The sequence below is a fragment of the Panthera leo genome, chromosome C2 (assembly GCF_018350215.1).
Source record: "Panthera leo isolate Ple1 chromosome C2, P.leo_Ple1_pat1.1, whole genome shotgun sequence".
Classification (NCBI taxonomy): Eukaryota; Metazoa; Chordata; class Mammalia; order Carnivora; family Felidae; genus Panthera; species Panthera leo.
In genome coordinates, this window is record NC_056687.1 from 47403039 (window position 1) to 47426650 (window position 23612).

Sequence of the window (23612 nt, forward strand, 5' to 3'; positions counted from 1 at the left end):
ATGTGATCAGAAGTTGACTGTAAATGGGAAGTAGGTGCTGTTTGTTTTTAAGGAAGAATGAATAAACCTTTTGAACAGAAAATAAAATACTATACATGCAAAAATATAACACAAAATGACCAAAAAAAAAAAATCAGCAAGCAATGGTAAAAATAACAAATTATTTACTGCTTTAAAATGTTAAAGTATTTCATCAAGACAAGTTGCAGTCAAATTAATGTGAGTTATGGAAAATGAAATACATAAAGATGTATTTATACAAGTGCAGAGTAAATATTTTCCATACAGGTACGTAAATGAAAAGATATACAGTAAGTGCACACTTGATAGGACTATGCAGGCAACACTTAGTTAGTTTCAGATACTCTTGGATAGTTCATGCACAAACCTTCCCAAAGTACAAGTTCAGTCAGTCTTTTGGGGGATGTGGAGGGATAATTAAAAAGGACTGAGTTCCTTGCAATAATATCACTATGGACTGGATGAGGGTAAGAGTCGTCAGTTATATATATTACTTACTGTAATTTGTGATTGTCGAGGAAGAGTTGTGGCTGTTGGTGTGATAGTAATACTGCTGGTGACTTTATTGCTTGTTTTGTTTAGTGCCCCATTAGTTAAGCCTTGAGTTCGGTTATCCTGTGGTGGTGTTGAAGGGCTGGCAGGTCTCACGGGGCTGGCCACAGCTTGCATGTAAGGACTTCCTAAGTGAATGTGGATTTTATTATCCTCAGTAGTTATCACACTTGAACTGTTGCTGTTTGAACGTTGAAACTGCCATGATGACTGCCGGTCAGGAGAGACTCTGAAAATCGCATGCTTGGCACTGATTTCTATCGGCTCTGGGGAACGTCCCTGCTCAGGAGAGCCTGCTGAACCAGTCACGGCCAAAACCTGAATAGGTGACATTGTCCTTTCTGGAGTTATAGAACCACAAGACTCTGGGGTCTGCGCTCTGGCAAAGGTTGCCATGGTAATTGGGGACATGCTTTGCTCTAAGTTCATGAGGCCTTCAGCAGAAGTTTTGGATTTCACCGGTGTTATGGAGGCATTTTGGAGGATGGTTATCCTTTGCTTTGGGGTGCCACAGTTTGGAATCACTGCAGTGCTTGTGTAAGAATGAGGACTCTCTGTGGTTGGACTTGTGATTTCAAGAGTGGCTGTGTTTTGGACATGGTCTGGAGTAACCTTTATATGAAGTGGCTGCCCAGGTGTGTGGCTTAGGACTAGATCTCCAGGTTGCATGAAGTTGCCATTGGGTTTAGTTTGTATTTTTCCATTCTGAGGATGGCCCTCCTTAGATTTCATCCAAGGAATCCATAGTTTCCTGTTAACAGGACAGGGGGTAGATGAATTGCATTTGAAGGACAGCACTGATTCCTCATCATTAGGGTCCTCATCCTGGTCCTCATTCTCCTCATATAACTGACCATTGATGACTGCTCGTTCCAGAGGAATGAGACTCTTGTAATCGGGTGGCTCATTGTCTACTACTTCTGTCTGAACTTCTTTAGAAAATACTTGCGGGTCAGAGATGATTCTTCCATTGAGGCTAGGCCGGAGGCTCTTACTGAAATGCCGATACCTCTCTAACTCTTTAGTGAGGTTTTCAATCTCTCTTCCTAAATCTCTGTTCCTGTTTTCTTGTTGATGGAGTTTCTTTTGCAGAACTGAATGATCTCCCTGGAGATGACATATCAGGTCCTCAGTTGCCATGTATTCATGAATTTTCTCTTTCAATGCATCTACTTCTCTTGAGAGGTGTCCCGATTTAGCTTCTTCTTCTTGAAGCCTTTTGAAAAGCCATTGTTCATGGCTGGACTCTGTCTTTTCTGCTAACTTGTACTTGTCAAGTTCCATTTTAACTCGTTCCAGCTCTTCAGATAAAAATTGAGCTTTATCTCGTTCAGTAGCATACCTACGTTCTAGAGTCTCGTACTCATCTTCTGTTTTCATAAGGTCATCCTCAATGGCTTTCATATCCTTTAACTTCAGTCTCAGTCTTTCCACTTCTTGAGAGAGCTCTTTAATCTTATTGTTTTCTTGGTGTAATGCTGTGGTGGACTTACTAGAATCTTGATTTAATTTGTTTTTTAGGAAATCTTTCTCAATTGCTTCCAATGATTGAAGCCTATTTTTCAACATATTAACTTTGGACAGGAGATCATTTCCTTTCTCTTCTTCTGCTTTCAGTTTGTTTTTTAGATCATCTCTCTCCTTGGTGACACTGTACATTTTTTCTTCCACGTCAGTTTTGCACTTTAGTGCCCTTTTTGTTTCCTCAATTAACTTCTCGGTAACCGTCGTCACTTTATTTTGCTCCATTTGAAGCTGAGAAGAAGCAGCTTGCAACTTATCTTCAGTTTGCTTTAATTTTTCACTCATTGTTTTTCTTTCATCTACCAGCATCACAGTTAACGTTTTCAATTTAGTTAAGTCCTCTTTTAGGGTAAATTCTGTCTTTTCCAGCCGACTTTCAATGACTTCTAGCTCTTTGATCCTTACTTTTAAACTCTCCAGTTCTTGTGACAACTGCTTTGTGGTCATCCTTTCTTTTTCTAAATTGCATTTCAGGGAATAACATTCTTGTTTGCTCTTGTTGAAGGCATCTTCTAATCTTTCCAAAGCCATAATCCTTTTATTGAGTTTTTCAACCTCAAGTTTAAAGTCTTTACTCTGTGATGTTTCCTTTTCGAGCCTCTTATTGAGATCTCTGCACTGCTCCTCCATTTTTATGAGTTCTTCATCCTTCCCTTCCATTTCTAGCACACGTTTTCTGAGCTCCTCTACCTCAGCCATGATACCACAGTTTCCATATTCTCCCTTGTTGATTTTTTCTTTTATATCTTGTAGCTCCTCTTCTGCTTTTCGTAAAGACCTGTTTGTCTCCTCTAATTCATCAATTTGCCGGCTGAGTGCTGCCAATTTTTGTCGAAGCTGGCGATTTTGGCTGTCCTCATTGGTGAGCTTTGCCATAATTGTTTCTTGGTTCTGGTGAAACCTTGTGGTTTGTGTTTGCAGTTCTTTCTCTAGTCTGGTCGCCTTCTGCTCTTCTTCCTGAACTCTGGTTTCAGTGAGGGCTAGTTTAGCATGTGTTTCCTTCGCACTTGTGGTTAGGTCTTGGATTTTCTGTCTTTGAAGGGCAAGCTGTGCCGTCAGCCTTTGTTGTTCGTCCACCACCATCAAAGCAAAAGACTTCAGTTTGGTCAGCTCCACTTTCAGGGCGGTGACCTTCTTTTCCTTTTCTTGCTCCTTCTTCTCCTGGGACTCAGTTTCTTGGTCAATTAGCTTCTTTAATCTGCAAAATACAAGAGTGCGTTCTGTTTTGTGACTGGTACTTCAGCAACTTCCCAGCTGTGACTAAACATTTATGTAATTTAGAAAGATTTATCAGCTATACAGAATATGGAAAGGAATTCCTGTACTTGACTGGCAAGGAGAATCTTGATAAACAGCTCTGTTTTGCTTTTACAAGGTGGTTTGCCCCCACCCCCTTGCTGATTGGTAACAGTTGTAGCTCACCAGGAGCCTTGGTGGAAGAGTAAAGGCAAAAATAGTTGGTTTAAATTGCGTGTATGGAGCACCTGGGTGGCTCAGTCACTTAAGCATCAGACTTCGGCTCACGTCATGATCTCACGGTTCATGAGCCTGCATGGGGCTCTGTGCTGACAGTGCAGAGACTGCTTGGGAACTCCTCTCTCTCTCTCTCTCTCTCTCTCTCTCTCTCTCTCTCTCAAAATAAACATACATACATACATAGCTAGCTAGCTTGTGGAACAGAACTAGTAGACCGTCTAGCCTGAAAGCTGTAAAAATAGATACAAGTTTGAGGTTCAAGTTGACCTGGATTCAATATTGGCCCTCCTCTACCAGCTAATTAACCTGAGCTGTTATTTAGCATCCTTGATCATCAGTTTCCCCATCTGGAAAATGGAGGCAATAATTGTATTATCTCAGCAGCCATTTGTGAAAATTTAATGAGATAATTCATCTAAGAGTCTCATAGTGCTGGTGCATAATAATAAGCATTTGGTAGTGTTATTGATGTTCTTTTTTATTAATGTGGTTATTGTTATATTGATAAAATGGTTTGCTTGAACCATTATAGTATGTATACATTATATTTGGTGTTCAATTTCTTGATAAAGAGAGATAAAATTGAGATAAAATTTTATTCACATTGCCTAGAAGTTATGTGCTTCACTGATGGACCTCTCTGCCAATTGAAACTTGGTTTACACTAGCATGACATTTTGCCAGGAATCACCCACTTCATATATATCTTTATCCCCATAGTGGCTGGTAGTTGAATGAGGGGAATTGAGAGGCATCTGAAGGGGTTTAGAATTTTTGTAACGTGGGAAGAACATACAGTGTGATAGGAAAGAGTTTATCAATTAGAGTCAGATGGTAGAAATGATGGAGGAAAAACTCTACAATCAGGAACATAATAACTCCCTCTTAAATGATGACTATTATAATGTTACTTTTTTCTTTTACTTTTTAAATTTGTTGGCATAACAGGATGTCATTTTACATGCAATATAAATTATCTCTTCCACACACCTTTCTCCTCAGCAGTGAGGTCACAGTTTTAAATTTGTGGCACTCTTAATTACATTGGGAATGGGCTGATTATAGAGGATGTCATTACAGCTTTGCAGTATTGTTATACAGAAGCTAATACAGAATGGAATCCCTGAAGAATTGAACTAAAGGACTTGTCGTGGATGAAAAGTTATAAATATTTGTTTTCTGATCAAGCATAAAGAGTTCATAATTTACTATATCTTTTAAGAATGAGTTAATTATCCAATGCAGGTCTTTAATCCTTGCCATAAAACTTTCTTTTTTAAAGCTGTTTAAGGGTTTGAAAGGACATTTTAAAAGGAAATTAATTTGGAAGAGTCTTTGTGGAAAAGTCTTTCTTAAGATCCTAATCTACTCTTTAATTAAACTACACAAGAAGAACATGTTTAAAGTAATTGTATAATGTAAGGATTCCCAACTGTTTTGTGGGGAGGATCCACTTTTATTTTTTCTGTTTTGAGAACCTAACAGGAGGCTGGCTCGAGGGCTGTAGCCTGTGAAATTCTGAAGAAGCTGAGCTGGATGCTGGGGTGGAGTTGATGATGATTTCATCCACAGTCTTGGCAAGGAGGCTTGCCCATGGCTTCTCGCCCTTTCCCACTCTCTATTTGAGACACCTGGGAACCTGAGAAACATGGCGTCTCCTTCCTGAATGGTCATGGTACTTCACAACCCGGTAGTAAAGTCCATGGGCAAACTGCTTTGGTGGTGAAATAGTTACAGAAACTTTGGCAAAGCACTTCTTCCTCCCACCCTTAGCATTAGAATCATATTTAACAATGCTCTGAGCATAATTGCAGTGAAGTATTTTCCCCTCTTTACATCACAGTTCTTAGAGTTTTATTAAAGAATAGTTTCACAAAAAAAAAAAAACTTTTCAGGATTTGTTTTAACTTATTAAATAATACCATGTGTGATATAATTTTCATGAGAAGGGCATGTATTTTCTTAGTATATAAAAGAGGGAAGATTATTTTGCAGTGCAGTGAAAAAAGCATTAAAACTGGTGATTAGTGAATCTTGGCAGAGCTGTAACTGGCAAAAAAAAGATTTTGAAGAAATTTAAATTGTTTCCATTGTGTTCATTGTTTTTGACAGTAAGCATGATGCATCTTTTTCATCATGGTTGCAAGGTCATGTATCTTTTTCATGCTTTCTGGAAATCAATTGGCATCCCCTTCTGTTCCCAAGCCTTACCTTACAAGGTAGGCACATAAAACTGATAATTTGAATACATTTGCTTTCAGTAATTCCTTACTACTTGTTTCCTAACAACCTGCTATTTCCCTCGGCCAATCCCATGAGCACATATAAGACAGTCAACAGGCTGGTCAGGTAAGACCTGTCAGGGAGAGAAATAGGAGTTTATATGCAGAAGGAATTATACCCCCAACCATCAACTCAGGCAGGAGCGTAGGGCCAGCAACCAGTGAGAATTGAGGATAGAAGAGAGGCCCTGATGGAACCTTCTCAGAGCCAGTTGGGTGCCAGTACTGCTATTGCACATTGTGTGTGTGTGTGTGTGTGTGTGTGTGTGTGTGTGAGTGTGAAAGAGAGAGAGAGAGATTGAGAGATTGAGAGAGGTTGATTATACTACTGAATTGGAATTAGCACTTTTGGTAGAGTGAAAGGGCTTACCCTAAATCATTCACTATTTCTTGTCGTATATCCAGAAGTATTTGAAGGTTGAGATTGAGGTTAGTTTATGGACTTGAAGAAAGATGTTTCTGTGCAAAGTTAGCGAGTCCTTATAGGATTTGAAGCTGCAAGTCCGGCTGGTTGTACACAGTGCCCTAAATAAGAAAGCTAATTTTTATACTGCTAATTACTAATGCAGGTTGTGTGTGTGTGTGTGTGTGTGTGTGTGTGTGTGTGTGTGTGTATCTTTTTTCTTTCAAATATATATGAAAACTTTTAGCAGATATTTGCTATTGACTGTAGTTTAGTCATTTGAGGTCTACAATTACATATCCAAAACTTTTGAAGCCAAATATTTTCGAAGTTGTAGTTTTTCAAATTTTAGAAAGGCACTAAAGAACATCTGTCATATAGAACAGCTCCCACCAAGCCTGTGGCACCACCTACTAATACTTCTGTGGTGAACCATGCGATAACTGAGATAATAAATAGCCTTACATCTCTTCAGGCTTTGCTGCCAGAGGAGTTCAGATAAGAAATTCTGCCACAATTTAGGAAAAAAAAAAAGTGTTCTTATATTTTTAAAATTGCAGACAAGGGATTGTGGATGTTTGAAAATGAAGGTATAGACTGTTAGTGTCTTTGGGTTAAGGAAGGTGTGGAGTTGAGGGTCCTCAAGAAAGTTGAGCCTGCTTTCTTCTTCAGTTGGATTGGGTTTGAAATGAAATAGTACCTTAATTTTCTATTTCCATTATTTTTCTTTGCTTCATAATGGGTTTTAGGCATTGATGCTGACTGACTTTATATGCTGATACATTATCACTGACTCTGGGTTTGCTGGCAAAAGCAGATAAATGATTCTGAGAGCTTTTAACCAGGGTACTCACAGTGTTGAAAGCAGCACAGACTTTGTGATGCAGAATGCCCAGATACAAAATTCACACCCTCAGAGCTGTGTAGTCAAATTATTGCTCCTTTTTTCATGAATAGTTCCAATTAAGACACCTGTATGCAGGGATGTTTGTATAATCTATGCTAGGGTTTCTCTAACCTCAGAACTATTGGCATTTTGAGCCAAATGATTCTTTGTTGTGGGGGGCTGTGCTGTGCATTGTAAGATGTTTAGCAGCATCTGTGGCTTGCCTCGCTAGATGCCAGTAGCAGCCCTTCCCAGTTGTGACAACAAAAAATATCTCTAGACATTATTTGCCCAATGTCTCCTGGCAGGGTGGGGGGTGCAGGGCACAAAATCACCCCTAGATGAGAACCAGTTATCAGTGAATGTGTGTCCTTATGGACATTTATATATGTCAGTCTGTCATTAGAGTTAGATTCTCCATCATTCCACCTTACTCAGCTTTAATTAAGCAGGTGCAACAGAAAGTTCCCACCTGAGATATATATATACCTGGTGATTATATCTTCCCTGCAAATGGCCTGTTCTTTACCAGTGCTTGTCATAGTTTAAGATGCATGTGAATCATCTAAGAATTTTGTTAAATTGCAGCTTCCCATTTAGTAGATGGGGATAGGCCTCAAATTTTGCATTATATGAAGCTCCCAGGTGATGCCAGGATTGACTATGGGTAGGAAGGCTTTACTATTTACACGTTAGATGTTTTGCAAAAATGGTACTCTGATGAATATTAACTCAGCCAGTTGTTTGTTATCGATCATACCCCAATCTGTGAACATTGCCTGTATTCCTGACCTACAAGGCCATCCATTTTTTTCACAGAGAACACCAGGTAGGAGACCATGACTAAAATCGCTGAATATCATCCAAACTACTAGAAAAAATGACTCAATATACATATCATAGGTGGTGGTTCAGTAGCTCAGTTTTCACCTAAAGAAGGCAGTAAATAATTCCAGTTCCAATTTGTGATTCTCCTCACCCAGCCCAAAGACTTAAAAAACAGGAGACTGTATAGTAGCTACCATTCTTTATTTAGTGCCAATGAGGTTCTGCCAAGCACTGAAATAAGTCTATGCATGTGTTGGTTCTAATTCTCATGGTAAGCTTATAGGGTTTGGTATTATTATCTCTGTTTTACAGCAATGAAAATTTAAGCTGAGATAGGTCAGGAAGGTGCAAAGCCCAGTATCACATTGCCTCTCCAACAAAGAACACAGACTTATTACCTCAACCTGCTCCACATACAGTGTCTTTCCCAAAAAAATTCTGTGTGTTGGAGAAACTATTAACCTAAGGAAAAATTCTCTTTGTCATTGTGCTTGTATTCTTTTTAGTTCATATCTCATAGAGCAGTGGTTTTTAAATGTTTATTCTTCTGTCTCCTAAAATAATTTTTTATTATGTACAACTAGTTTGTTCATATAAAGAATAGTCATAGAACTTCCCTTAGCAAGTATCATCTACCTTTTTTCAGCTTGTTTTGAGGCATAATTAACAAATAAAACTGTAAGATATATAAACTATATGACCTGATGATTTGGTATATATACATTGTGAAAGGACTCCCACCAAGTTAACATGTCCATCACCTCACATATTCACCTTTTGTGTGTGTGAGAATGCTGAAGTTCTACTTGCTTAGCAAATATACAGTATTATCAACTGTAGTCACCATGGTGTATATTAGATCCACAGACCTTATTTCATCTTTATAACTAAAAATTTGTACCCTTTTACTTCCTGTTTCCTGCTCCCACCTTCCACTCCCAACCCCTAGCCGTCTCCACTCTACTTTCTGTTTATAAAATTCAACTTTTTATTTTTTTAAGACTCCACATATAAATGGTCTGGCTTATTTCATTTACTGTAATGCCCTCCAGGTTCATCTATGTTTTTGCAAACACCAGGATTTCCTTCTTTTTTAAGGCTGAATAATATTCCATCACATATATCACACCACATTTTCTTTATCTGTTCATCTGTTGTCAGACACGTAGGTTATTTCCATACCTTGACTATTGTGAATAACGCTGCAGTGAACATGAGAGTTCAGATATCTCTTCAAGATAGTGATTTCATTACCTTTGGGCATACACTCAGAAATGGGATTGCTAGATCATGTGGTAGTTTTTAAAAAATTTTCTGAAGAACCTCTATATTATGTTGCATAGTGACTGAACCTGTTTACATTCTCACCAACAGTGTACAGGAGTTTCCCTTTTCTTCATATGTTTGCTAGCATTTGTTATCGCTTCTCTTTTTGATAGTAGACATCCTAACAGGTGTGAGATTTCATTGTGGTTTTCCTTTGCATTTCATTTTCCTGATGACTAGCAATATCAAGTACCTTTTTCATGTACCCGTTAGCCATATGTGTGTCTTCTTTGTTTTTGTTTGTTTGAAGATATTTTTAATGTTTATTTTTTATTTTTAAGAGAGAAAGAGACAGAGCACAAGCAGGGGAGGGACAGAGAGGGAGGGACAGAGAGAGAGGGACATATGGAATCCAAAGCAGGCTTCAGGCTCTGAGCTGTGAGCACAGCGCCCAATGTGGGGCTTGAACCCACAAACTGTGGAGATCATGACCTGAGCCGAAGTCAGATGCTTAAGTGACTGAGCCAACCAGACGCCCCTATGTATGTCTTCTTTGGAAAAATGTCTATTCAGGTTCCTTGTCCATTTTTTAATTTATTTGTTTTTTTGGGTTTTTTTTGTGTTTTTTTTTGCTATTGAGTTTTAGGAGTTCCTTATATATTTTGGATATTAACCCCTTATTGAATGTATATATCATTTGCAAGTCTCTTCTCCCATCCCATAGATTACCTTTTCATTTTGTTGATAGTTTCCTTGCTATGTAGAAAAAAGGTTTTCAGTTTGATGGAGTTTCATTGTTTATTTTTGCTTTTGTTTCCCTTGCCTGTGGAGACTATCTAGAAAAATGTTTCATGGCTGATGTCAAAGAAATTACTGCCTATGTTTTCTTCTAGGAGTTTTATGGTTTCATGGCTTACATTTAGGTCTTTAATCCATTTTGTTTATTTTTGTGTATGGTATAAGAAAGCAGTCCAGTTTCATTCTTTTGCATGTAGCTATCCAGTTTTCCTAGCACCATTTATTGAAGAAACTGTCTTTCCCCCATTGTATATTGTTGCTTCTTTTGTCACAGATTAATTGACCATATAAGCCTGGGTTTATTTCTGGTCTATTCTGTTCCACTGATCTGCATGTCTATTTTTGTGTCTGTATCATACTGTTTTGATTACTACAGGTTTGCAGTATATCTTGGAATCTGGGATTGTGATACCTCCAGCTCTATTGTTCTTTCTCAAGACTGCTTTGGCTTTTCAGGGCCTTTTGTGGTTCCATACAAATTTTAGTATTATTTGTTCTAGTTCTGTGAAAAATGTTGTTTGATAGGTATTGCATTAAATCTGTAGATTGCTTTGGGTAGTATGGACATTTTAACAATATTTGTTCTTCTAATCCATAAGCATGAAATATCTTTCCATTTTTTGTATCATCTTCTATTTCTTTCATTAATGTTATATAATTTTGGAGTACAGGTCTTTCAACTCCTTTGCTAGTGACATAAAATCCAAAAAGACATTGTTAAGACAAATACTGAGGAGCTTAGCCCCTATATTTTCTTCTAGGAGTTTTGTAGTTTCAGGTCTTATGTTCAAATCTTTAATCCATTCCCAGTTGATTTTTGTGTGTAAAATAGTGATCCAGTTTATTCTTTTTCATGTGTATATTCAGTTTTCCCAGAACCATTTACTGAAGAGACCATCCTTTCCTACTGTATATTCTTGGCTCCTTTGTTGAAAATTAATTGGACATATTAGGATGTCCACCCCACCCACCCCCCACTGGGCTCTCTTTTTTCTTCCACTGGTCTATGTGTCTGTTTTTTATGCAAATACCATACTGTTTTGACTACTACAGCTTTGTAATATAGTGTGAAATCAAGGATCATGATGCCCCCCCAGCTGTGTTCTTTCTCAAGATTGTTTTGGATAGTCAGGGGTTTTTGTGCTTACATATACATTTTAGGACTGCTTTTTGTATTTCTATGAAAAATGCCATTAGGATTTTGATAGGGATCACATTGAATTTATAGGTTGTTTTGAAAAGTAATATTAATTGTTACAGTCTGAACATTGAATATCTTTCCATTTATTTGTGTCTTCCTCAGTTTATTTCATTAGTGTTTCACAGTTTTCACTGTGTAGATCTTCCTTGGTTAAATTTATTTCTAAGTATTTTATTCATTTTCTTGGTATTATAAATGGGATTATTTCCTAGTTCATCTTTCTAATCCAATAATCTAATACTTCGAAAAGGATTTTTAGGAGCACCTGGGTGGCTCAGTCAGTTAAGTGTCTGAGTCTTGATTCCAGCTCAGGTCATGATCTTGTGGTTCGTGAGATCAAGCCCCATGCTGGGCTCTGTGCTGACAGTGCAGTGCGGAGCCTGGTTGGGATTCTCTCTCTCTCCTCGCTCTGTGACCCTCCCCTGCTTCTGCATTCTCTCAAAATGAATAAACTTAAAAAAACAAAAACAAAAACAGGGGCGCCTGGGTGGCTCAGTCAGTTAAGTGTCTGAGTCTTGGTTTTAGCTCAGGTCATGGTCTCACAGCTGCATGGGTTCGAGCCTTGCATTGGACTCTGTGCTGGCAGTGCAGAGCTTGCTTGGGACTCTCTTTCTCCCTCTCTCTGTGCCCCTCTCCCACTCGCACTGTCTCTTTCTCTAAATAAATAAATAAACTTAAAAAAATAAAAAAAAAATAAAAGGATTTTTAAAAACTAAGTACCTCTTCACACATTTTAAAGCCGCCATCCAAAAATTCTTACTCAAGGTTTAAATAACCGCAAACGATATATATTAACATTTGCCATATAATCTAAAAGTCCCCATTGGCAAACCAGTCACCCAAATCAGACATTCAAGGAAAGTCTGACTTCATTTTTCAACTTAGGTAAATGTGTAAATATCCATCTCTTTGGCAACCATTTTACTTCTAAAAGAGATGAGGCATAGCAGCTTGCCCCGAGTTGTTCCTAGATGAAGACACAAGCACTGCTTCCGCCAGTGGTTCTGAAGTTCTTGCTGCTCTGCGCTCATAGGACTCTCTCGGGTGTCTTTCTATAGTTGTACCTTTGTTCTGTGTCCCAGAGAATTTTCCAGCCCAGGAAGATGCATTTGGTAAAATTTTGTTAAATTAGAAGACTGTTTTGAAAGGATTGCTGGAGAACTCAGTGCAAGCCCTTTTTCTGGTAGATCGGTTTTAGAAAGCATATGTGTGTGGATTGCGGATGTAGACATTGACTCCTTTAATGTTTTCCATGCTTATAACTCTGGAAAGTTTTTGTGTACCCTCAGGGGTATGTGTACCCCAGTCTGAAGACTGCCATCTTGGAGAGTACTCATATTCATGTTCAAGTACTGATAGCACAGGATTATAGGATTATACACTGAATCCTGTCCAATAAAAACAGGTTGTGGAAGCTGGTTTCATGGACACAAACTGAGGTAGTTAAATCCAAACTGGCTTAAAGCAGTGTCTTGTTACAGCTTTTTCTTTAGAGTTTCTATTATGGCTTAGAATTGTTGTAACTTACTGTGGTTTATCACTATTATGTGCAATACTAGTTCCTTGTTTTTTCAAAAATATCACATCTGTCATCTTGAATGTTCTTTGGTACTAACCATGAAGCTGGTTCTTTACTACAAATTATACATTCAGAGGGTCTTTTTAGTTTTTATTTACACATACATATGTCAGCACACATGTGTGACTATATTTTATCTCCTCTTTGTGAGACAGTTAGTAATATTCATCATATAACACATATGAAACAGATGGTTTGTCTAAATGTTCTAATGCCAGTCATACCCATAGTAATTCATAATTTTCACCACTTTTTATTATGTCTTATTTATGTGCATTACAATCAACCCCACTAAAATACAAGCTTCTTAAGAATCGGGCACATGTCTGACTCATTTGTTTCTTCTACAAATATGTCTACTACATACCCTTACATGTGGAGAGTATCAAATGTTTTTTTATTTGTTTACCAAAATGAATGTTTTTTGAAGGAATGAACAAATATGCCTTGCTGTGGAAAATACCGTAGCACTGACCTGAATAATTTTATTCAGCTTTAAAAGAAGATGCTCTCATGTTTACTATGTACACAGTTTTAAGTATTTTTAAAAAATGAGGTGTAAATGGCTTTCCCATTGGTGTTCTCCAAGTACATTGTTGGATTTTTGAAAGAATCAAGACTGTTGCAATATTTCTTTTTCCTTCTTCAGATTCCTGCATTAAATTATATGTGCTTGCTTGTTTGAGAAGGGAGATTGGTGGTAAATGTCCACATCCTAGGCCCTTAGTCTCTTTTGGTTATTTCATCTCTGCAAACAAAGGAGTGATTCTTTTATTTTTTTCCTTACAGTCCAGAGCTCTATTGGACAAATATGTTCATTACACAAGTAACATTAATCAACAGCAAATGAAATTGAAAAGGAATATTCATCTATAATCTGACCACCCTAATACATCAATTATGTTTCTACTTTTCCAGATTTTTTTCCACTTTATTTGACACCTAGCCCATATAAATAAATGTAGGGTAATTATCAAGCAGTAAAACCAATTCCACAAACCATTAATGGCACTGTGTTGTTTCTCTTAGCTGTAGAAATCAATCTGTATGTAGGGAACTTCAGAGTCAGCTTACCTTCTCATCTGTCATTTTTAGGAGACACCTACTCCATTGTATCTATTATATGGATCCTGAATCTAAGTTTTTGTTGTTATGAATATGGCAAGACTTGTTCATTTAATTTGCAAACAACAAAAGAATTACTTAGTACTGGGGCTATACTGAGATGAACAGGGGGAGCGTTCCTGTTCTCAAAGCATCCGTAGGCTTTTGGGAAAGAATGAGCAGATAGTTCCAATGCAATTCAGTAAAGATTCTAGAGCATTGATTCTCAAACTTTTTGGTCTGATGACTCATTTATACTCTTAAAAATTATTGAGGATTCTAAAGAGCTTTTTATTATATTTATATCTATCAGTATTTACCATATTAGAAACTCAAGACAAAAATTTTTAAATGTTTATGTATTTATTAAAAATAATAAGCCATTGTATATCAACACATTGTATGAAAAATAACTTTTTCAAACCAAAAAAGTAAGTGGGAAGATTTGCATTGTTTCCTGTTTCTGCAAATTCCAATGTCTGGCTTTGTCAGAGCAGTGACATCACAACACCTCATGTAGCCTCTGGAAAACTCCATGTATAGTTTTAAGAGAATGAGAGTGAAAAAGATAGTGTTACTATGAAAATAACTTTGAACTTGCAGAGCTCTTGAAAGGGACTACACTTTGAGAACCACTTCTCTCAAGGATAGACAGTCTGAAGCATAAATGACAAATATGTCCTTCTCTGAAAAAGCCTCTAGTTTGGGCTGTCACCTTCTGCACGCTATCACTGAGTGAGCCCTTTCCTTCATCCAAAGCAGCTTCATCCACTGACCTAGTCACTGCTCCAGTGTTTCCATCATTAATAAAACTAGTTTTTTGTTCCCTATCTCAGAAAGGTGGAAGATTCTCTGCCTTTAATACCTGTCTTCCAGTTCTCAGAAAAATCCTAAATGACAAAACTGTCTCCATTAGACACTGTGTTTTATTTGAAACCATAATTTGAAATAAGGTCATGGAAATAACAAAGCTGCCTCATTTTTAAAATGCATCCATCCACAGTGCTGTGCATATCAGCTGACATTTGATTCATTTCATATTTTTTTGAAGCAGTTACAGTGAACACCTACCATGTACAAGATGCTGTGCTTGTTATTTGTCAGTTTACCTTTTTCTGTCAAAACCAGCCTATATACTTGCATAGCTCTGATCATAACTTATAATAGTTTCCCATCAACAAGTACATAGTGCGATCATACCAAATTGTTTGTTCTTAAGATACATGAAATATTATATCTCTCATTCTAAGTGTGAAACTTCATTTTGAAGGGCCTCAATTTCTACATTTGCTTTTATTCTTCCAGAGCTAGTTAATACATTACTTTTTCTTCCTGATTTAAAATGTTAATCACTAAGCAGAAACTACACACATTACACTGCTTTATTCATTTTCATATCTCTTCCCATGGCTAGACTTTGATAGTGTGGTTATTATATTCCACCATATCTTTTAGCAATTCTTATCTAATATATAATTCTAATTGTTGCACTGCATTGATAGCAGCTACATTCATAGTTAAATAACCACAGAACTCTAAGCAGTTTGCAGAGTAATTACAAGCAATTTTTGGAAAGTTTCCTTAGGTTTGAGATAGTTCTTGATGATCAGGCCTGTAATTAGTGTTTTTTTGCTCTACTCCCTTATTCAATGGGACTTTTCACTGTTTAGTCTGATTTTTAGGAGCACTCATAAAAATAGCTATGACCAGTCTTTTTTATTCAGTGTGTGCTGCTTCCTTTTATTTCTCTCACAAGTCAAAGGTTTTTTAAAATTACAGCTACAGCATACCATAGTCATAATGTAATGCTCAATTCATTTGACTTGGTCAGCAAGATCTAGAAGAACAGTAACACTTTTTTTGGCATCTGCTAGCTGAATATGAGTGTACATCTGTGTCTGCTTTATGTCCTTGTTATTGAAGATCCTGTCATCATCACTGAGATCATTTAGACACACCATAAATGGGTCCATATCCGGCAAGCTGAGTTACTACTTTTCCTTCACTGTGAAACAAGAATTGGGGCATGAAGTGACAGAGGAGGTTTTGGTTGGTGTCAGAAGGAATATATTATAAAAATGGGGCACCTTGAGTTAGGACTTTTCATTATCTGAACAATTTTGTTTGGGTCCCCAGGGATTAGGGGAAGTGAAATTATAAGATACGCAAATAGTCAATGACCTATTAATTTTAAGGAGCTTGGAAACTTTTAGCATAAAAATAGGATCCTTACAGGAGCCTATAAAAACCCTCAAATTGAACAGAGGGACAGGGGTTGGGGCAAATCTCTTTCTTAAAAGCAAAACAAAAAACAACTGAATGGAAAAAAGAAAACAAACTGACTGAGACTAAGGGTCTCCTGGGAAGAAAAACTGCTGAAAAGTGTGGTTTTAGAACCAGAAAAAGACCACTCTGAGAGCTCACAGGCACAGAGTTTGGGGAGTAAGGCTACAAGGAGAATATTCTCATTATAAGACCATGGAATCTGGGCTAGAAGAGACTCTCCATTACTGATCAAAGGGCTAAGTGGAAACTGGAAAAGGTGCACAGTTAAGGCCTAGGAAAGGAAACAGGAACTGATACAGAAGTGACAATAAGAATAGTACATGTAAATCTAGGATAATTACTTAAAGCTTGAATTATGTGTTATCTCTTCAGTGCTATAGTCAGTTAAGGAGCTTTCTAGAAAGAACCATAGGATGATGGATGTTCATTATCACTAAGCTTATGCCTCTCCATCCCCCATTTTAATTATTCATGTTAAAAAATATCTACTCAAATAGATTTTTTTCCCCATTTACTCAGATGGGTTTTTTTTTTTTTTTGGCTTGTTTTGAATATATTATAGCTACAAAGGAGGAGTTTAAAAAAAATTACTGCGAATACACTGCTTTGCTAAAGAGCCTACTCTTTTGTGTTTTTAGCCTCTCACACACTCTGAATGAGGTTTTTAATTACTTGAAAAAGATCTTTCATATGAACATTTTAACATTTTCTCTTTTCCAGACTTTCTTTTTGAATGCTACTATGCCAAAAACAAAACAAAACAAAAAAACCCTAGCCTGTCTTTCATCAGATTGAGGCTTCAGGTCCTTGGCTGACTGGGAGTTTTAGGTGGACATCTCCCTGATTTTTTAAGGTCTACTTGGGCCAATCACAGTTATGATGCCTTTCTTTCCCTTACTGCCTTGTCTCTCTCTAGGGAGAAGCATTCAGAAAGCTACCCAGCATGTGATGTCTTGGATTGTCAGAGAGATGTGTGTGCTCCTGTATTCATTCCTGAGAGCGCCTTGCCTTGGGACAGAGCATGCGGAGCTGTCTTTGAGTTGGTGATGGTGGTGATAATGGGCTTGTCCCCAGGTTCCCAGCACTTTAATAGTTTATCATTCTTTCCATTCCTTCCTCCTCCTTTCTCTAGTTGATTTTGTACTCTGTAATTTGTGGATTTGTGTTCTTCTGTATCTTATCCATTTGCCCCAAGGTAGCCTTCTTAGGGAAAGGGCTGATGTTCTCCCTACTGCCCATCCCATACTGACTCAGCAGTAGATGGCAGAAAACACTGCAGGCATATGAGTGGCAAGGGGCAGGCAGGATAAACAGACAGGATGTAAGTACACTCACTGCAGCACCAATGGAAAAAAGGCAATAAAACACTATAGGAGGTAGGGTAGTGCTAGGGGAGAAATTCAGATCCTGGATATCAATTTTCAGAGCTGAGTCATGGCTTCCCCACTTCTACCTAGTGTGACCGAGTGAGCAGTTTTAACCTCTATGGGTCTCACTGTCTTCATTTGTATAATGGGGATAATACTGGCGACTCCCTTATAATAGGGCTGTTCTAAGGATTAGGCCAAACAATCCACATTAAAGCTCCTAACATATTTATTACCTGGCACAGGACGTATCAATTACTATTAGAAGTGGGAAACTGAAGGTGAAGCAACACAGAAGAGCACCTCAGCCACAATGGGCTGGCCTAAAGTAGGGGTCACCTATGAGACAGAGTCAGAGTGAACACTAGAAGGAAAGATATGATTACATAATTTGTTTACTGTTTCAGGCCATTCATGCATCTTTTCAGCCGTGCACATGGTTAGCCATGTTGATTGTCATTTTAGGCCAGAGATTCTCAGCCTTGACACCATTGACGTTTGGTGCTGAATAATTCTTTGTTTTGGGACTGTCCTGTGCATTGTAGGATGTTTAGCAGCATCCCTGGCCTCTTCCTAGTGAATGCCAGAAGTAACCCAGTAACCCCCAATTCCGGTGTCACAACCAAACTATCTCCCAACATTGCAAAAACCCTGGGGACAAAAATCATCTTTAGGGAGAACCACCATTTTAGGGCATAGGTAATTTTTTGGAAAACTTCTATTAGACCTCTTTGTGTTAGTTGTCTCTAATATTCATAGCTCTTTTTCATTATCTGCTGCTCCACTGTATTTGGGATTAGCCATTATTTTCCATTTCTCTTTGATTTATAGATCTATACCACAGCTCTTCTCCCTTTCTGGAAAAGAATAATGTTGTGAATGTGCATTATTCAGTGAAATGCCAGCATATCACAATGGATGCTAATAGTGACCTTCCCAAAGCCTCTCCAATGATCTGCTCATCTTACCCCTATTCTTCATTCCTTAAGTGTGAACATGTATTTTCTTTGCTGGGATCAGATGCTCTTAGACTTGTCTACTTGGGTATTCAGAGGCAGCATGGGCTGACTGATTTGGTGTAGACCTGGAGGGAACAGTCTTTTTCTGTATATGCTGCTTACTGCCACGTGTGGTTTCCCCAGTGAAAAATATGGAGAAGACTACTGAGGATGTTTTAGAATGTTTTTCACTGAGCACTTCAGAAAAAAAATATAAAGTGACAGGTTGAAGAATACCCACATTGTCTGAGAAACCAGTCATTTGAGGTTTTCATATTGTTGTATAATTAATTTTGTAATTATTTTGCTCAATTTTAACTCTTCAAGCAAGTCAGTTTTGGATTGTAGATTAGCATTCCTTTTTTTGTGGGGGGGGGGGGGCGGATTGATGACATCTTTATTTGAAAAGCAAAGGATGTTACAAAGTAGAAAAAGCAGAAAAGGCAATCAAATGTCATTGATGTGCTTTGATGGACGGGGGCTCCCTCAGGTACCAGGTTCCTGGGTGTCCCCGGTCAGGCTCCTGACTTAGCCCTCATCTGTGGCTAGAGCGATTAGCACTCCTAAATATATAATACATGTTTAAAAATATGTATATTAAAAGGTAAACTGCGAGTGTCTTTCTTCCGCCTCATCCTTCATCTACCCATTCTCCTTTCCGAACCAGTAACCACTGTACATATTATTTCACATATACACTTCTAGAATGTCTTAATGAGTAAGTAGGCAAATACAAATAAAGATTCTTATTATCTCCCTTCTTTATGTAAAATATAGCTTACTGTAACTGTTCATCTGTCACCTTGATTTTTGCAGTTAAACATTGTCTTGGAGATCTTTCCAAGCAGGGGTAGGAAAAAGGAATAAAAATCAGCATGACTGCTAAATAAAATCTTTACAACTTCATGCTAAAGAAATTAAAATTAGTAGGACTTTTTTAATCAATATAGAGGGAGCATATACTTTTGCTATTTTAAAACTTTTAAGATAAATTTTACATAAAAGACAATTTTAAGATAAGTTGTAATAGTAATATTATTTGATTATAATTTTTATAACAGCACCATGATTATTGTATAACTGTCTTTAAAATGTCTGCATGTAGCATCTGCAATTTCTTACTTGAGAAACTGAAGCCCAGGCAGATTAAATAACATTCAAAGCCACTGTTACAGTAACCCTGGATCTGGAACAGACTCCAGTTCCCAGCTATGATCCAGTGCAGGATTTAGCTTATAGAAAGAGACAAGCATATTGAAGGTCTACTCTTTGCCACTTGATCTAATTTAATCCTTATAACAATGTTATGAGGTATTATTTCCATTTTATAGATAAGGGTAAGAATCAAAAAAACTAAAATATAGACAGGTCAAATAATTACCAAACAGCACAAATAACCGAACCAGAATAAAAATTCACTGACTGCCAAGTGTGTGTTCTTCCCACTTAACCAGAGTACATGCTAGAAAGCCCAGAGTACTGACCTCAAAAGAATTTCCTCTTTCTCCCATCCCATGTTTTTAGTGTTCATTTGTTCATTTCTATACTCTCCGCCCCCACCCCCTTGACTCCCTGATTCCTTCTACCTTTGCTCATTCTGCCAGCCATACCACCTTCCTAAAGCTAAACACTCACAGTTTACCTTTTAATATACATATGTTTTTCTCTGACCACAACAGGGTCTGTGTCTTTTGTACTGGTTCCCTTCCCAGGGAGCCCCTCATCCCCTCATGTCATAGTACCATCTGGTATACTGTATTTTACTTATTTGATCATTGTCTTTCCTACTAGAACATAAACTTAATGCGAGTTGGTAGGGGTGTGTGTGTGTATTTTATTTACTGAATGGTCAATTACTGGCCAGTTTTATTCCATGCTGTATTTTTAGCTTGGTACTTAATTGGTATTCAATAAATATTTGAACAAACACCTATTCTACTTTTGAACTATGTTATTCTACTTAAGTACTATGTTAAGGATTAAGGGTGTAACTGTAAGCAGTAGACACATGATAAGTAGTTCGTTCCTTCCCTCTATAGTCTGTGAATAACAGTTAACATTTACTAAGCAATTATTATATGCCATGTACCATTGCTAGTCCTGGAAACAGTCATTGGAGGCAAGTAGTGTCCTCATTTCACAAAAAAGCAACTGAGGCTCAGAGAAGTTAGATTATTTGCCAAAGTTTCTACTGGATAATGGACAGAACCAGAATGCCAATACAGTTCTTACTCCAAATCCTGTTTCTCACCACTATGACATACATCCACACCTCCTATCTTATGTATCTCATGTACCAGGCTCTCCAGTGAATAAATGTGTTGTAATATTCTGCCTGTCAAAGGCACAGAAATCACTACCACTTACAATCCTCTGTTTTGTCATAGTTTTTTGTAGGTTTGTGATTACTTTGAGCCTTGATGATGAGACATTAACAGATATTCTCTTCTCTTAATCACTGTAATAATAAAGCAAGTTTAGTCATTTGGCATAAATTCATAAACATTTTTGGATGGTTTAAAAAACTGACTTTGCCAGTAATAACATCTCATGTTCCCCAGAGGAGGTGGGTTTGTCATAAATACCATTTCCGTTGAACATTTCAAGGAACTTAAAGTTCTCGGAAAATATTTTTAACAGGCAGCCTTTTCTCAGGGAGACTTCAAGGGCATACTACTACATACCCTTAAGAGTGTGGGTGTATGTGCTTTATCTTGTTAAGAATATTTATATGTATTTCTCTTATTGCTCAAAATCCGTTTATATTTAGATGCTTCTTTTGTGTCTTAATGGATTGAGGTAAACAGACATGGATTCTTTAGAAGAGCATTCTAAGGTAGCTGCAGAATTTTCTTTGTTTTTAATCTCCATTAGTCCCTTTTTTCTCTTCCCAGATCACAGGTTATTTTCATTCAGATATTGTAAATAGGTATTTTGGAGGATTAGTTTAATTCCTTTCTCTTAACACTCTTTGGTAGGTCACTTTTCTTTCTTGTATTTTCTCCTCTTTAAAAAGTTACAAAGAGTATATCCTCTTCCAAATCTTATTCTGAGCCCTCCCCCCCCAAAAAAAATTTTTAAGCCCCTAGTTCCTGTTAACTCTTAAAGAAAGAAGAAAAAAAAAAGCCTTTCCTCTTTTATTTGGCTTTCTTACGTTAATTCACTGGTTTTCAGTTTGTCAGAGTTAACATAAAAGGCCAAAGCAGGGAGCAGTCATGCGCCAGAGTGGATAAGTTCACTGGTTTTCACCTCCTTGTATTCTGGCTGCCTTTACAGAGGCAGTGGCTACCGTGGTATGCTTGGGAAACCAAACGTTTCCTAACTTGTTAGTGGGAAATTAAAACTTCAGAAATTTAGAAACCACAACAACAGAGGCTTATGTTTTATCGTGACTCTTGAAGTCACACAGTTTGCCACAAGAAACAGGCTAAATAGGAGCCATCAGAATGTAAAATGTGAAACATTTTGACCTCTAGAGAATCCTCCTCCCCCCTCCATTTTAGCTATAGCAAATCTGTAAAAAACAGGCAAAGGAACTAGTAACATTTAATAGCACTGAATAGGATTCACACACAGGTCAGGGCAATTGCAGGATGAAGGTTGTTGCTTGGCTTGGCTTCCTGCTGATTTACAATCAGATCATGAACCACTGTGAACATCTTCCATCTACCCTTATCCACTTTTCCTAGTTCCTGAGGATGACTGGTTTCTGTCTTCCTCCAGGATGTTTTAGAGAGCTGGAGTATGAGCCTTATGTAAAGTTTAATTAGGTGGGAATGTTTTAATCTAGAATCCCTTAGAATGTGAGTGACCATTTTTCTTGTAGTCTGCATTTGTGTCCCCTTGTGTGCATTATAAAAATTAAAATTTTGGGGCGCCTGGGTGGCTCAGTCGGTTAAGCGGCCGACTTCGGCTCAGGTCACGATCTCACGGTCCGTGAGTTCGAGCCCCACGTCGGGCTCTGTGCTGACAGCTCAGAGCCTGGAGCCTGTTTCAGATTCTGTGTCTCCCTCTCTCTGACCCTCCCCCATTCATGCTCTGTCTCTCTCTGTCTCAAAAATAAATAAACGTTTAAAAAAAAATTTTTTTTTTTTTAATTTAAAATTTTGTTTAATTTTTCCCTGACAGTTCAGAGCATTTGGATTAGATTTTCCTTTTCTGCCGAGCACTGAGAAGACAGAATACATGAACACACAGTTTGATCCTATTTTCTCTTCCCCAGGTTGGGTTCCTTTCAGATGAATGTGTTCTAGAGAATATTAACCTTATGTTGTAAGGAGCAGTTCCATCAAGATGTTACGGTGGTTAGCAATGGATCTGCTAGAGGTGAAAGTAGTGACATTATACTCTACTTCCCTTGGCTCTGGGTCTGCTGCTGATTTTGTCCCTGAGCAAGGTTCAGGCTCACCCATTTAGTTATGTTTATCTCTGTGATAAATGTGTGTGGCAGAGTTAAAGAAAAGGCTATAGTACACCTTGTGTATATACTATATGAATACCCATCCATTTCTGCTCTGACCATATCTTACCTCATGATTTGAATTTTTTAAGAGAGGGCAAACTATTTCAGATCTGCAGTAGTTGAAAGAAGTGTTTTTGAAGAAAGCACTGACTTCACTATTCTTCACTTTTTTTTTTTTTTAAATGTTTGTTTATTTTTGAGAGAGACAGGGACAGAGTACGAGCTAGGAAGGGACAGAGAGAGAGGGAGACACAGAATCTGAAGCAGGCTTCAGGCTCCGAGCTGTCAGCACAGAACCCGATGTGGGGCTTGAACTCAAGGGGCTTGAACTCAAGAAACAAGAGATCATGACCTGAGGCGAAGTCAGATCCTTAACTGACTAAGCCACCCAGGCGCCTCTCTATTCTTCACTTTTAAAGTTCACTCATTCACAGTTAAAAACAAAGAAAAAAAGCAAAACCCCATTTCTCAAACAACAGCCATGTATCTAATGGTCAGGGAATGCTGGACCACTGTGCTACTGACTTAGCTCTCTGACTCCACCTCATCTGCCTGTCCCCTCAGTTGCAAAACGGGGAA

General features: G+C 37.8%; 2 protein-coding genes across 5 annotated transcripts in view; one reads left to right on the forward strand and one right to left on the reverse strand.

Annotated features, from left to right (window-relative positions):
- The window catches only part of CMSS1 (cms1 ribosomal small subunit homolog), a 380184-nt gene that overhangs the window by 27727 nt on the left and 328845 nt on the right, over positions 1-23612 (forward strand). The gene's annotated exons all lie outside the window — the stretch shown is intronic.
- The window catches only part of FILIP1L (filamin A interacting protein 1 like), a 112981-nt gene that overhangs the window by 18602 nt on the left and 70767 nt on the right, over positions 1-23612 (reverse strand). For 3 of the 4 annotated variants that reach the window (XM_042955245.1, XM_042955244.1, XM_042955243.1), the window contains one exon: positions 155-3295. In XM_042955245.1, the coding sequence (XP_042811179.1) occupies positions 499-3180 (2682 nt within the window). In that variant the 5' untranslated portion in view covers positions 3181-3295 and the 3' untranslated portion in view covers positions 155-498. Of the gene's footprint in view, positions 1-154; positions 3296-23612 lie in introns of those variants that run through there. The other variant, XM_042955246.1, reaches the window with a different exon arrangement.